The sequence below is a fragment of the Eubalaena glacialis genome, chromosome 5 (genome assembly GCF_028564815.1).
Source record: "Eubalaena glacialis isolate mEubGla1 chromosome 5, mEubGla1.1.hap2.+ XY, whole genome shotgun sequence".
Classification (NCBI taxonomy): Eukaryota; Metazoa; Chordata; class Mammalia; order Artiodactyla; family Balaenidae; genus Eubalaena; species Eubalaena glacialis.
In genome coordinates this window covers 19,551,697-19,565,310 of record NC_083720.1, presented here as the reverse complement: position 1 = coordinate 19,565,310, position 13,614 = coordinate 19,551,697, and the positions used below count along the sequence as shown (strand labels likewise).

At 34.1% G+C, this 13,614-nt stretch overlaps 1 protein-coding gene across 4 annotated transcripts in view; it reads left to right on the top strand.

Annotated features, from left to right (window-relative positions):
* The window catches only part of BLTP1 (bridge-like lipid transfer protein family member 1), a 192,758-nt gene extending 179,144 nt beyond the window's left edge, over positions 1-13,614 (top strand). For all 4 annotated transcript variants that reach the window (XM_061192014.1, XM_061192013.1, XM_061192010.1 and 1 more), the window contains 10 exons: positions 400-550; positions 969-1,126; positions 1,244-1,436; positions 1,651-1,868; positions 4,808-5,059; positions 5,753-5,956; positions 7,104-7,298; positions 7,709-7,843; positions 10,394-10,559; positions 12,938-13,614. In XM_061192014.1, coding sequence (XP_061047997.1) covers positions 400-550; positions 969-1,126; positions 1,244-1,436; positions 1,651-1,868; positions 4,808-5,059; positions 5,753-5,956; positions 7,104-7,298; positions 7,709-7,843; positions 10,394-10,559; positions 12,938-13,154 — 1,889 coding nt within the window. In that variant the 3' untranslated portion in view covers positions 13,155-13,614. The remainder of the gene's footprint in view (positions 1-399; positions 551-968; positions 1,127-1,243; positions 1,437-1,650; positions 1,869-4,807; positions 5,060-5,752; positions 5,957-7,103; positions 7,299-7,708; positions 7,844-10,393; positions 10,560-12,937) is intronic.

Below are 13,614 nucleotides of genomic sequence, written 5' to 3'. Positions count from 1 at the left end.
AGAAGACAGGCACCCCAGCCAGCCTCTGCATTTCAGAATGGTACCTGCCTTCCAAGTTCTCTTCTTGGCAGCAGCAACTTACGATTTTCTCCTTTGGTAAGAAAATCCTAGGGTGATAAATGATCTGTGCTGCTATATCCCATGCACACCAGAATCTCCTCATATAAGATGGAGGTCATACAGAACTATGAGCTTTCAAGAAGTAAGGCTGGCAACCCTTACTGACCGTTCAGTAAATGGTAACTATTAATATTTTGGAGGCAATAGGACAGCTAGTAAATGTTAGGTTTTAACACAAGAATATCATAATTTTACCTTCTGGATTATAGTGATGAGTAGTTTTTGCTTTGTAATTGCCTGAGCATCTATGTGAATGTACATTTGATTTTCTATTTTTAGATTCATTTTCGAAAACATCAACTCCTTTTAACAAATCAAACAAAGCAGCAAGCCAACAAGGGACCCCATGGGAAACACTTGTCGTGTTTGCTATCAACCTGAAGCAATTAAACGTTCAAATGAATATGAGTAATGTAATGGGAAATACAACGTAAGCTATTCAGATACAAAGAAAATATATTTAATCATTAGTTGTAATTTTTCTAATTGTAGTAAAGCAATTCAAAACCTTTTTTTAATGCTGAAATGTTTGAGACAGTGAAGACAGTAGATAAAAGATTATATACCTTGCTTTATCCTGAAAATGGTTTAATCCTAAAGATATTGTAACATAAAAACAGCATGAAATATGTGTTCTAAAAAGACAGAAAATGATAAGGAAAATAGCATAATTTTCTAGTTAAGAAGAAAGCTTCATCATTAATGTTAATATTCAAATGTTTACCATAGTTTTTATAAGAAATGTATTGTTTCATTGTCCAACTTTTTTGAAATCATCTAACTCCTGTTTTAATTCATTGACATGGGAAGCCATATGTCTAATTAATAACACTTTTTCTTTTTTATAGTTGGACAACTAGTGGTTTGAAGAGCCAGGGCCGTCTGTCAGTAGGAAGTAATCGAGATCGAGAGATAAGCATGTCTGTTGGTCTAGGAAGATCACAGTTAGATTCTAAAGGAGGAGTAGTTGGAGGGACTATAGATGTCAATGCTTTGGAGATGGTTGGTATGTTGAAATTTTACAACTGAACAATATGTTGAAGAAAAGTATTTGAAAATTGATTTTGATGAGTTTTTCCCATGAGGCATTTCTGTGAAAAAGTAATTATTGTTTCTATTTTAGCTCATATTTCTGAACATCCAAATCAGCAACCCAGTCACAAAATTCAGATTACTATGGGTTCTACTGAAGCTCGTGTTGATTACATGGGCTCAAGTATTCTCATGGGTATCTTCAGTAATGCTGATCTCAAGCTTCAGGATGAATGGAAAGTAAATCTGTATAATACACTGGATTCAAGCATGACCGATAAAAGGTATTTAGTAAAATATTACTTTTTCAGTACTTTACATGACTACTCAACATATTTTCTATCATCCAGTGAGAAAACACAAACCATTTTTCCTGCACAGTGATTTTATATCATACAATTAATATGAATGAAAAACTGGTGGGGAAGAGACTTTTTCTTGTGCTTTTAAACTGTCTTCTGTAATATATATGATAAAAGATTCTGTTTTATGCTCTAGTGAAATTTTTGTCCATGGAGATCTGAAGTGGGATATTTTCCAAGTAATGATATCAAGATCAACTACACCAGACCTGATAAAAATAGGAATGAAGCTGCAGGAATTTTTCACTCAGCAGTTTGACACCAGCAAACGAGCTCTGTCTACCTGGGGACCAGTTCCTTATCTTCCACCTAAGACAATGACTAATAACCTAGAGAAAAGTTCACAAGAACAATGTAAGAGTTAGAAGACTAAGGCTTTATATATGCTTTATCTTTCACTAAATATGTGTTAATTTAAAATAATGTCTATATACCATGCTTAAAAAGTGGTCCATATGCTTTTTATCCTGCTCACTCAGCAAAGTACCCAATTTCCTACCCGCCAATGGAATTAGAGGCCATCATTTGGGAAGTCATTCATTCATTATCTCCTCCCCCTGCCACAGCTCATCTACAATCATGCCATTATTACAGATTACATCACATTACAAATTAATTCTTACTTTATTACATAATTACAAGTTACAACTAATGATTAGATATATTTTCTTTTATTCTGAATAGCTTACATTGTATTTCCCATTACATTACTCATGTTCATTTGACTGTTTAATACATACAACTATACTCCATGCTCTTGAATACTAAATATGACAACACCACGTTCTGGTTTAGAGCATGGGCTATGGAATCAGAATGTCTGAGTTTGGATTTATTACCTGTGTCATATTAGGCAGATTTTCATTCAGTAATTCAAATTTTTATTATGTATCAACCGTGTTCTTAAGCACTGTTTTAGGAATAGGAGATCTACTAGTAGAAAAAATTCCTACCCTCATGGAGCTTACATTTTAATGGGAGAGACAGACCATAACAAATTTGCTAAGTAAGTATGTAAGATAATTTCAGGTAGAGAGAAATGCTGAGAGAAAGAACAAAGCAGGGGAAGGATCATAGAGTCTGTGATACATACTGTGAGGATAGCTGTTTGAGAAAGGGTGGTCAGGGAAACCTTTTCTGAAGTGAGAGCTAGGCTAAGATCTGGGGAAGAGAGTTCTGGGCAAAGTGGGCTACTGAAAGGTGCAAAGCTTCTACAGTTGGGAGGAAACTTGCTTGTTTGAGGATCATTAAGGTGGCCCACTGTGGTGGAACAGAGTGAGCAAGCAAGAAAATACTGGACATGAATTTAGAGAGGCCAAAGATAAGATTTTTAATATGATGGGTAGCTAGCTACTGGAGAGCTTTGAACAGATCTGATATTATTTGATTCACTTTTTAAAAAAATAATCCTTTTTAAAGCATCACTCTGGCTGCTGTGTGGGGAACAGACCAAGGTGGTTAAGAATGAAAGTAAGGAAATCACTGCAATAATTACCATTACCATTGCTACAGACTTACATTACCGTTGTAAGGAGGATTTTCTGAGAGTCCAGGCAACAGATGATGGTGGCCTTAACTAGAGTGATAGTGGTAAAAGTGAAAAGTAGTCAGAAGCAGGATAATTTTTCATGATTTATTATCACATAAGCAGTACATGTGCATTGGAAAAACAAATGAGAAAACATATACAAGCAAAAAAAAAAAAAAAAAAAATCACATTCCACCCAGAAATCATCACTGTGAACACTTGAGAGTATATACTTTCAGATACTTTTCTATGCATGTGTGTATGTATGTATATATACATACATACATACACACACACACACACACATACATATGTACTTTTTACCAAAACATTATTCATATTGTTTTGTAGCCTTTTCCAGTCAACAATCTCGAACTTTCCATTGTGCTAATTATCTCCTCTAGCCACCTCAGCACAGTCCACAACTGATCTAAAATTATATTTACAACTGGTTTGTCCAAACCAGTATGTCCAGTTCAAGATCACAGATTAAAAATGGTTATGTTCCTTTACTATTTTTAAATTCAGTATAGTCCTTTTTTTAGTGACCTGACTTGCTGAAGAGACTTGGCCAATTGTTCTGCAGAATATCCTACTTTCTGGGTCTTTTTCAGTTGCTTCCTTGTGATTTCATTTATCTTGTTCCCCTAGTCCCTGCATTTCCTTTAAACTAGAATTGGTATCAGACATATATACAAATAGAGGGGTGTTCCCAAAAATGCATGGCCTGGATTCTTCCAAAAAGTCTTTGTCATGGGAAACAGACAAACGGGCTTAAGGAATTGTCTTAGATTAAAGGAAACTAAAGAGATATGCCAACTAATGCATGATCCTTGCATGATCATGATGTATGATGCTTGGTTAGATCCAGAATGAGAATTGTGGAAAACAGCTAAAAGGATATTATTGGAGTAAGTGGGAAATATAAATATGAATTGTACAGATGACCCTTGAAAAACATGGGTTTGAACTGTGCAGGCCCATGCACAGATTTTTTTTCAATAGTAATGAACACTGTGGTACTAAACCATCTATGGTTTGTTGAATCCTCAGGAAGTGTGGATGTGGAGGGCCAACCATAAGTTATATGTGGATTTTCTACTGTGCGGAGGGTCAGTGCCCCTAACCCCCACGTTGTTCAGTGGTCAACTGTATATCTGATTAGTTCTTCTTGAACTTTAATGTGCATCTGAAACACCTGGAGAGCTTTTTAAAATGCAGATTCTGATGCAGATTTGGGGTGGACGTAAGAGTGGATTTCTGACACGCTCCCAGGTGACATTGATGCTGCTGGTCCTCAGACCTCACTTCTGAGCAGCAAAGGGTATAAAAGGGTTTTTTTCCAGTACTTAAAATCAGGGATCTGCCTTTGATTTCTAGGCCTTCTAATCACTGGTTCACTTAACCCCTCTTCTATTTCACCTGAAGAGTCTAGATGAAATACATAGTTTACAAAGATACTGTGAGAATTACATAAAATTTCATGCAGGCACTTTGTAAATCATTAATCATTACAGAAGCATTAGTTGTAATTATTATTAGCAAGTTGCTACTTTCCTGAGCTCTAGCCATCCTTACACAGCATCTTTTCCTAGACTGTATCCTTATTAGCTTCTGCTTAATGTTAACCAGGGACTGAATTGTTGTTTTCATCTGTTATCTGAGTCACTTCAGCTGTACAAAGTAGCCACCTGCTGTCTTCCTACCCAGCATTCAGGATGTTCATGAGATATTTCAGGATAAGTGGTTTTTTGTTTTCTTGCAGTGCTCGATGCAGCTCATCATCGACATTGGCCTGGAGTATTGAAGGTGGTATCAGGATGCCACATATCCTTATTTCAGACTCCATTACCGGAAGATGGAATGCAGTTTGGAGGATCAATGAGCTTACATGGAAATCATATGACACTAGCTTGTTTTCATGGTCCAAATTTCCGTTCAAAATCATGGGCCCTTTTTCACTTAGAGGAACCAAATATTGCTTTTTGGACCGAAGCTCAAAAAATCTGGGAAGATGGTAAACTGACACATTTTCAGCTTTCACTTTTCCCCATCTTCTTACATGATTATATATGACAAAGTAATTTTTTTTTCTCATATCTTTTATCTGTTTTTCTTATGGTATTTCTGAAATCCATCTCTATTTATTATCACGTATCTGACAATGTCAAGGAGTTCACTGCCAATGAGTCAGTATCTATAAAGTCTGGGACATGTTAAAGGACTTATTTCTGAACTTACCATCTCACTCTGTTTCTTACTTAGGCAATTAAAGTTTTTGTTGCTGTGGCTGGCCATAGTCATAATAACAGTTATTGTAAAAATTTCTTATAAAAACATGAAGAGAAGACGACACACAGTGGTAGTGTAAGGAAATTACTTGCCAGTCAAGACTATTTTACAAAACTTTTAAGGGCAGGCTGTGCTTTTACCTCTATTTACAGTTTCTTTTAGCTTTAATTTTCTACTCAGTGGTTTCTTAATGATGAAGGAAAAAATGGTTGATATTCTTCATCTTCTTGGGGATAGATCCAGTTATAACTAAAAGAAAAAATATTTGTGAATTTTTTTCTCTCTTATGTACTCCTTAGTTTTACAGCCTTCTCTATCTGTGTATGACTTACCTAGCTAAATCTATTGCTCTAGGGCCACAACTTTTCTTGCATCTAAATATAGTTTGTTACATTGAGAAACTTTTTTCCCCCTCTAGGCGCTAGTGATCATTCTACATATATTGTACAAACACTGGATTTTCATCTGGGCCATAATACCATGGTTACCAAACCATGCGGTGCTTTGGAAAGTCCTATGGCAACAATAACCAAGATAACAAGGCGTCGCCATGAAAATCCACCCCATGGAGTAGCAAGTGTGAAAGAATGGTTCAATTACGTTACAGCCACAAGAAATGAAGGTTAAAAGTTTGATTCTTTGGAGAGATTTGTTTTGTTTTGTTTTCTCTATTTTGGGCTCTGTTGACTGTGTTTAGAATTTAAGTGTAGGGAGAATTTCCATTTCTTTAAACAATTTTCGTTTTATTCCAGCTGCCTTAAGTAGCAATATTAGTACATGATTCACCACCCTAGTAGTGCAACATCTCATGGACTAAAATTATTTTAGATGTAACTGAAAACATTCAAAATAAAATTGGTTTAAATAAATGAAATTAAGTTTATTATAATTGGAAAAATATTTTTATAGTAATGTTCACATTGGAGGTTTGGGAACGTTATTATACAACTAAGTAATAGAATACCAAAAATTAAGGTTCAGGATGGCTGGAATAAAATGAAACTAAATATTAGTATTCCTATGAAGTCATAAGTTTAAAGAGAGTGCTTTTGATGAAGTTTTTAAATTCATTTTCATTTTTTAATTTATTCATTTTTTTAATCCTCTCAGAATGGAAAAGAAGATGGCTTGGGCCTCATGGAAAATAGTTGTTAGCAACCCTAGGGATCAGAGACTGTTAAAAATGTTCTCAGAACAAAGCAGGATAAGGAAGTAAATTAGATTCACCGGTCTTGTAGTAATTCAGTCATGAAAATTCTTATTCTGTGGTTGTTTTTGTGTTAGAGTTTAGAGTACTGCTTTTACCAATCATTTCGTCTGTATTAAAAAGCTGACTAGACTGGGACATGTTAAGACTTGAATGTTTTACTTAAAAAAGACCTCCTGGGACTTCCCTGGCGGTCCAGTGGTTAAGACTTCGCCTTCATTAAATTCAGATACGATTTCAATTGAGAATAATATTCAAAATTCAAGAAACAAAAAAACACAATTTACTGGATTTATCCAAAATCATGTTATAAAGCTTCAATATTGAGAATAGTGAGATATATATTTGTATACGTATGTATATATAAGTATTTGTCCATATTTATATCTATAGTGGTATATAACTAGTCTCAAAATCAAAGCTTAAATACGGCTTTTTTTAAATGTATTCATTTTCCAGCTTTTTGGAATGATAAAAGTTCTGTGTATCAATGTCATGAAAGCTATATGCTTATCAATGCCTACTGGTTTGATTGTTATTGTCTTTATCATTATGCTTGTAGAGCTAAACCTGCTTCGTAATGTTGATGCTAATAACACTGAGAATAGCACTACAGTGAAGAGTTCTAGTTTGCTGAGTGGATTCAGAGGATGTTCTAGCTACAATCACGAAACAGAGACTATCTTTGCATTACCAAGGATGCAGCTTGACTTTAAATCTATTCATGTTCAAGAACCACAAGAACCTTCATTACAGAGTATGTGGAAAAACAATCTTTAGTTTCTAAAGTTAACTAAGAAAATTCTAAAGGATCTTCAAACTTCTTTTTTTCCCTGAAGGTTATTTTTGTAATATAATATAAGGAAATTGATCTTCTGGTTCAAATTGATTGATATTCTTACCAGCTGTATGACCCCTGGCAAATAATTTACTCCATTTGTGCCTCTTTCTCCTCAAATGGGGCTAATAGGACTTCATCAGGTTTTTATGAGTAAATGGCATATACTTGGAAAGTGCTTAGTAAACTATCATCATTCTTTAAGTCATATACAGAAACTGCATTTAAGTGGAGGCATTTACATGGACCCATGTAAATCCCTTGTTAATGGGAAGAGGAAGGGACTTATTTCAATAATCTTTTACTGTAAAAGAACTTTGCCATTGCAGACGCCAGCCTGAAGCCAAAGGTAGAATGCAGTGTGGTGACAGAGTTCACTGACCACATTTGTGTGACAATGGATGCTGAGCTCATCATGTTTCTTCATGATTTAGTGTCAGCTTATCTTAAAGAAAAAGAAAAAGGTGGGTAGCATATTGTTTTTGTTTTTGTTTTCCTTTCAAGCTTCAGGAAAGGCAGCTCTCACTACAATTTATATGGATTTTTATGGTCTAGCGATAAAATGGGTAGAATGTGTCTCCTTCCTCTATGAGTTACAAATATCAATAAATATATATTAGTAAGACTATGTGATAGACTTTCTGAGTATCTGCCAGGTACATTTCATTTTTTCCTAACCATATCTCAAACTGAATGGTGTTTTATACTTTACAAAATGTTTCCATATATGTTCTGTATATTATCAGGTCTAGTAAGATAGTCTCACAAAGTTGGAAAAGAAAACCTCTTTGAGGAAATATTGCTAGTCTAAGTGAAATGACTAGAGAAACAACTACATAATAAAGTTAGCAAGAGTTACATACATAATTGGGAAAACTGAATTAAATAAGAAGATATATCTGTCTAGAATGCACAGAACATTATCTTTTTTTTATAAATATTTAGACCTCAGTAGTGGTGTCTTGTTTTTCATGAGCTAGCTAACATTGGTTCTACTCACTGGAAACTTAAATGTTGGCCCACTAAGAAACATATGGTGACCCTAATATCCATATGGAATTGGCTGAATATATTATGGTGTGTCCATACAATGAAATGGAATACTCTGTAGCTGTTTAAAAGAATGAGGTAGTTTAAAATGTCATGATATGGAATGCTCTCCAAATATATGGTCTTTATTCACTCAATAAATATTTATTGTGCAACTATATGAATATACAATGGTAAAAACAACAGATGTGCTTTTAAAAAAAACTGCTTCGAATAGATGAAATTTGTTCGTCACACTATAATAACTGCTTCATGTTTTCCAAGAAGAAAGAAATATAAAATTTATCTTGTAGATATTTCAAAATAGCTTCATGATGAATGTTTGAGTGAAGAAAACAAAGACAGATTATCAAAAGGCCATGTGGAAAGAGTGTAAATATAGCATACATAAATTGAATTGCTCTTCCATTATTATTTAATCTAGATGTGCCAAAAATTCAGTGAGAGTGAAAGCAATAATGATGGCTGGGAGAAATCTATGAGCCATTCAAGTAAAATGTCTGCAGGCGTATAATAGGAAATGTTATGTATAATATGCATAGATCCAGTCTTCACATAGAGCAACAAAATATACCATCACTGTTAATCCTCTTGTTTTTCTCTCTGCCTTAATATTTAAACTTAATGTGGAGAAACACAGATTCTAGATAAAGTTGTGAAGTGCAGAATTCTTTTCTAGTCTACCTAGGTATGAATGCCTGCCAGATTTCTTTCCCTCAGGTATTTTGTGGAACCTTTGTCACTTTATGAAATATTGTGTTGGCCTGCCATGAACTGTGTGTATTTCTTTTAAAATGTATTTTTTATAGAAATTGTTGTAAGACATTATTTCAATGAGAAAAGAGGAAATAGGGACTTGATTATCGGACTTACAGTAACAAAATTATTACTTATGGGGATTTTAATTATAAATAAAATAGCTGTAAGTATATTTTGTTTTTAAAAACTAAAAGCAAGTAGTGTTGGGCAAAATAAATATAAACATGCCTCAGAAAATTCTTAACAGCATGTAAGACTAGAGCAGAATCAACATATTCCTAGAACATCCAGATAAACTGTAGTACTGTAACCACCATCAATAATAAACAAAAGCAGAGCAATAGACCAGGCAATAACTGAAGACATCTGTATTCCGATGTGGTGTGAGAGTACAGCTTCATTCCTAGGTTCATTCCCAATCAATATATTACCCCACTGCTAATTAACAGTTATAACCAGAGCTACATAATACATATCATATTTCATATTAATCATTATTTTATGCCCAGTTTGTGTCTTGAAAACCTGTGCCCTATAGAAATGCTGTATTTATTAAAGATCATATGAAAGCTACTTTTGTCCCAGATTCAATTTTAAATATATCATTTATGATCGCCAATTTTAAAAGACTTCATTTTTCATAAAACATTTGAGTACTCAACTATGAAGAGTGAAAAGACTGCTTACCTAAAAAACTCCTAAGTTAGTACAGCTGTTCAAATATATATATATAGGCACTAACGTTAAAAAACCATTGAGCTGTACACTTTAAACGAGTGAACTGTATCTCAAAAAAGCTGTTAAAAAGTCATCCACCTACACACATTTTTTTAGGAGCCCTACAACTGTCAATTTCAGTGTCCTGTGCCTGCTATCAAATAAATCTCAGTATTCTTTACCGTGTGTTTTAGGCACACAAATACATGTAAAACATGTGCTATTACTCAAAAATAAATGATGACATGTTATTTCTAATTCTTATAAGAGAATAAAATAACTTCGATATTGTCTTTCTCCAAGAAATACCAATAATTGGCATTTACTTATGGCTTATTTTTAAATATTTTTTAAGAAATGTAATTAAATGAGGCTTTGGCCAGTTTATAAATAAAAACAAATGGAGCCAATTACTTTGTTCATTTAGTGACTTAAAATAAATTTATGAGATATGTATTTGCAATATTAATATATCATTTTCCTTATAGCTATTTTTCCACCTCGGATTTTATCTACTCGACCAGGACAGAAAAGTCCAGTTATCATTCATGACGAAAATTCCTCTGACAAAGACAGAGAAGATAGCATCACTTACACTACTGTGGACTGGAGAGATTTTATGTGCAATACATGGCATCTAGAACCCACTCTTAGGTAAAGAGTGGGTGTACATATTTACCTATTTCCTATGAGATTATTATGAGAAAAAGGTTATAAATAATGCAGCAGGTTAAATATGGTTTACCAAAAACTATTTTTATGTTAGTCACTTATAACCTCTACAGCTTCTGACTGATATTTTTGCTGCTCCTTTTTTCTTTTGTAAGTGCTTCTAAGCAAGGCAAAAGAAGCACAAACAACTGAGAATAGCTCCGTGCTGACTAGCTATCCAGTGTGTGACATGACATCCTGTCAGTTAATCAGTAAAAAATGAGAGTAACTCCACTTTTGCAGTTGCTATTATTTTTTCACCATCTCAGCAGGATGTTATTTTCAGGTGTTTGAGGTAGCTACAATAAACTGTTTTGTAAGATGCAGAAGTCATACATCATCATTAAGGAGCCATTACAATTTCTCACATATGTCATGACAATGTAATAGAACCTACAGTGTCACAGTGTCTTTCTGTCTGCATACTAAGCAATATAAAACCATCCTGAAATGTCAGATTTAATTCTGTCAGATTCAGGTTCCTTTACTGTGTCATGTTCTACTACAATCACAACCCCAGCTACATCATCACATTGTTTTCATATCAAACTTTCCAAAGTATTTTCTAGTTTTAATTACATTAAACTTCTGCTGTAACTAGCGGTACTTGCTTTGTATGTCCTTGTGTGTGATTTACCACTCACAACCTTCCTGTTATTTTCCTCTTTCCTCGCATCTGCTTTGTTAATCAAATTATAACTGTCCATCATGCAATAACAGTATCAAAAAAAGTCCAGCAAAACATTCTGCAGAATGATACATATTTCACTAGACAACGTTATTATTCAGATATATTTATGCCACAAAATCATTCCAAACTAGTAAGATCCCCATTATTCAGTGGACTCCTGTACAAGCAGAAAGTAGTGACTTTGTGTTAGTAATTTGTGTTTAATAAAATATGTTGTAACCAAATCAACAATACACTTTGGTATTAATAGTACATATATTCATGAGAAATAGTAACAGTGTCAATATTAAAATACTGCAAAGGTCCTAATACAGGAAACTGTTCAGTATATGTAAATCTCAATAAATATAATGAAATTGACTATCTTTTAATTTAAAATGAGAATAAAAAGTTAAATTTGCCATAAACATATATATATATATATATATATATATATATATTTTAGATACCTGTCAAGAGATTAAGCGATACGGTATAGTGGTGGAGCACGTGGTTAAAGGGCTCCGGCTCTAAGCCCAGCTACAGAGCGTAGTGGCTGAGTGACCTTGGCCAAAGGATCTAACACCTCAGGTGCCTCATATGAAAAATTTGGAAAATGGTATTACCTACCTTCCAGGGTTGTTAAAATGGTTACATGAGTTAATTAATGGAAAAAGCTTATAACCATTAGAGTTTTAGCAGACCAGTGCTTAATACCCTCCTTTTCCCTACCTAAGTTCAGGATCAATTGAAACAGCAAGAGGCAGCTGGAAATCAGAATTACAGCTTTCATACTTATAAAGCTGATAACAGAATGTGGTTTGGTGTCAAGCAACAATGTCTTTGTATTACAAAGTCTATGTTTGGACTTACCTACAGGGTCTCAATGATGCAAAACTCAAGTAGGAGGTGGGGGGCAGACGGATGCTAGAGTTGTGCAGTCAGCAGCCTTGTGTACTCACCTAGCTACAGGCAGCCGTGAACAGTCTTGGGCTAACTATTTAGGGGCCTGTCCTTGAAAAACCTATGGCATGGAGGAACAGTTCAAAATGAGTGGCTCCTGAAGAGCAGGTAGGGAGGAGGGTACTGAACTACACTACTCAGTTCCTCTGTTAATTTGCCAATCAGATAAATCATCAATAAGGGGGCAGAGAAAGACCAGGAGTGTTTCACTAATGCTGTTCTACTATATGGAAGAAAATAGAAAGAATAGGGAGAAAATGGTTCTTCCTTCAAACATGTTTAGCACATAGCAAACACAGTAAATTTTAGCCTTTTTCTCCCAGCTTTATTGAAGTATAATTGACAAAACAGATATTTTAAGTGTACAACATCATGATTTGATATACGTGTACATCATGAAAGGATTCCCTCCATCAAGGTAATACCATCTTTTAGAATGAGCCAGATGTCCTTTAAAGGTTTAAGATGACCATGTAACTTGAGGCCTAAAATAAATTAATCACGATGAAATTCACTAAACGCCGTTGCTGTGTAGGCTCACACATTTTTTGAGTGCTATTACAGTGAATCCAGGAATTGTAGGTTAGATAATCATTTGCATCTACTGAAAATACTTTGTCTTGAACCTACCTTCAGGACTGTGCTAGGGCACTGTACTCCTTAATAATATAATTTATTATTATTTTAGATTAATTTCTTGGACTGGAAGAAAAATTGATCCAGTAGGCGTTGATTATATTCTTCAAAAATTGGGCTTTCATCATGCCAGGACTACTATTCCTAAGTGGCTTCAAAGAGGAGTCATGGACCCACTGGACAAGGTTCTGTCAGTTCTTATTAAAAAACTCGGTACTGCACTACAGGATGAAAAGGAAAAGAAAGGAAAAGATAAAGAAGAACACTAAAAATGTAACTTGATCTGTGAACAAATTTTGATTCTGTCCGTTAAGCTTTATTACACTGGAGTGTTGGGTTTTTTTTTTTTTTTTGTATAGTAAAATTATTTTAAATATAACTTTAAAAAATTCTAATTTTGTGGCCATTATATTAAAAGTTTGTAAGTTAACCTGTTTATTCTAGTTCCACCATTCTGTATACAGTGAAGTATTGCATGATAATGTAAATTTTGTGAAAAACTAGATTAAAATATACACATCTGCTCAGTAAGGTTTATAACTGTATTATGTGCAATATGATTCCTGCATCTTTAAAATATTTTCAGAATAACTGTGAATTTCCTTTGTTATTGGCCATAACTTTTAGAAAAAAATTTTGTTGTTGATAATGTGACTTTTTTTATTTGGACATTAATTGCTTTTTCTTTTTTTAAGTGTAGACTTGTATAAATACCTATTTGTATATAGT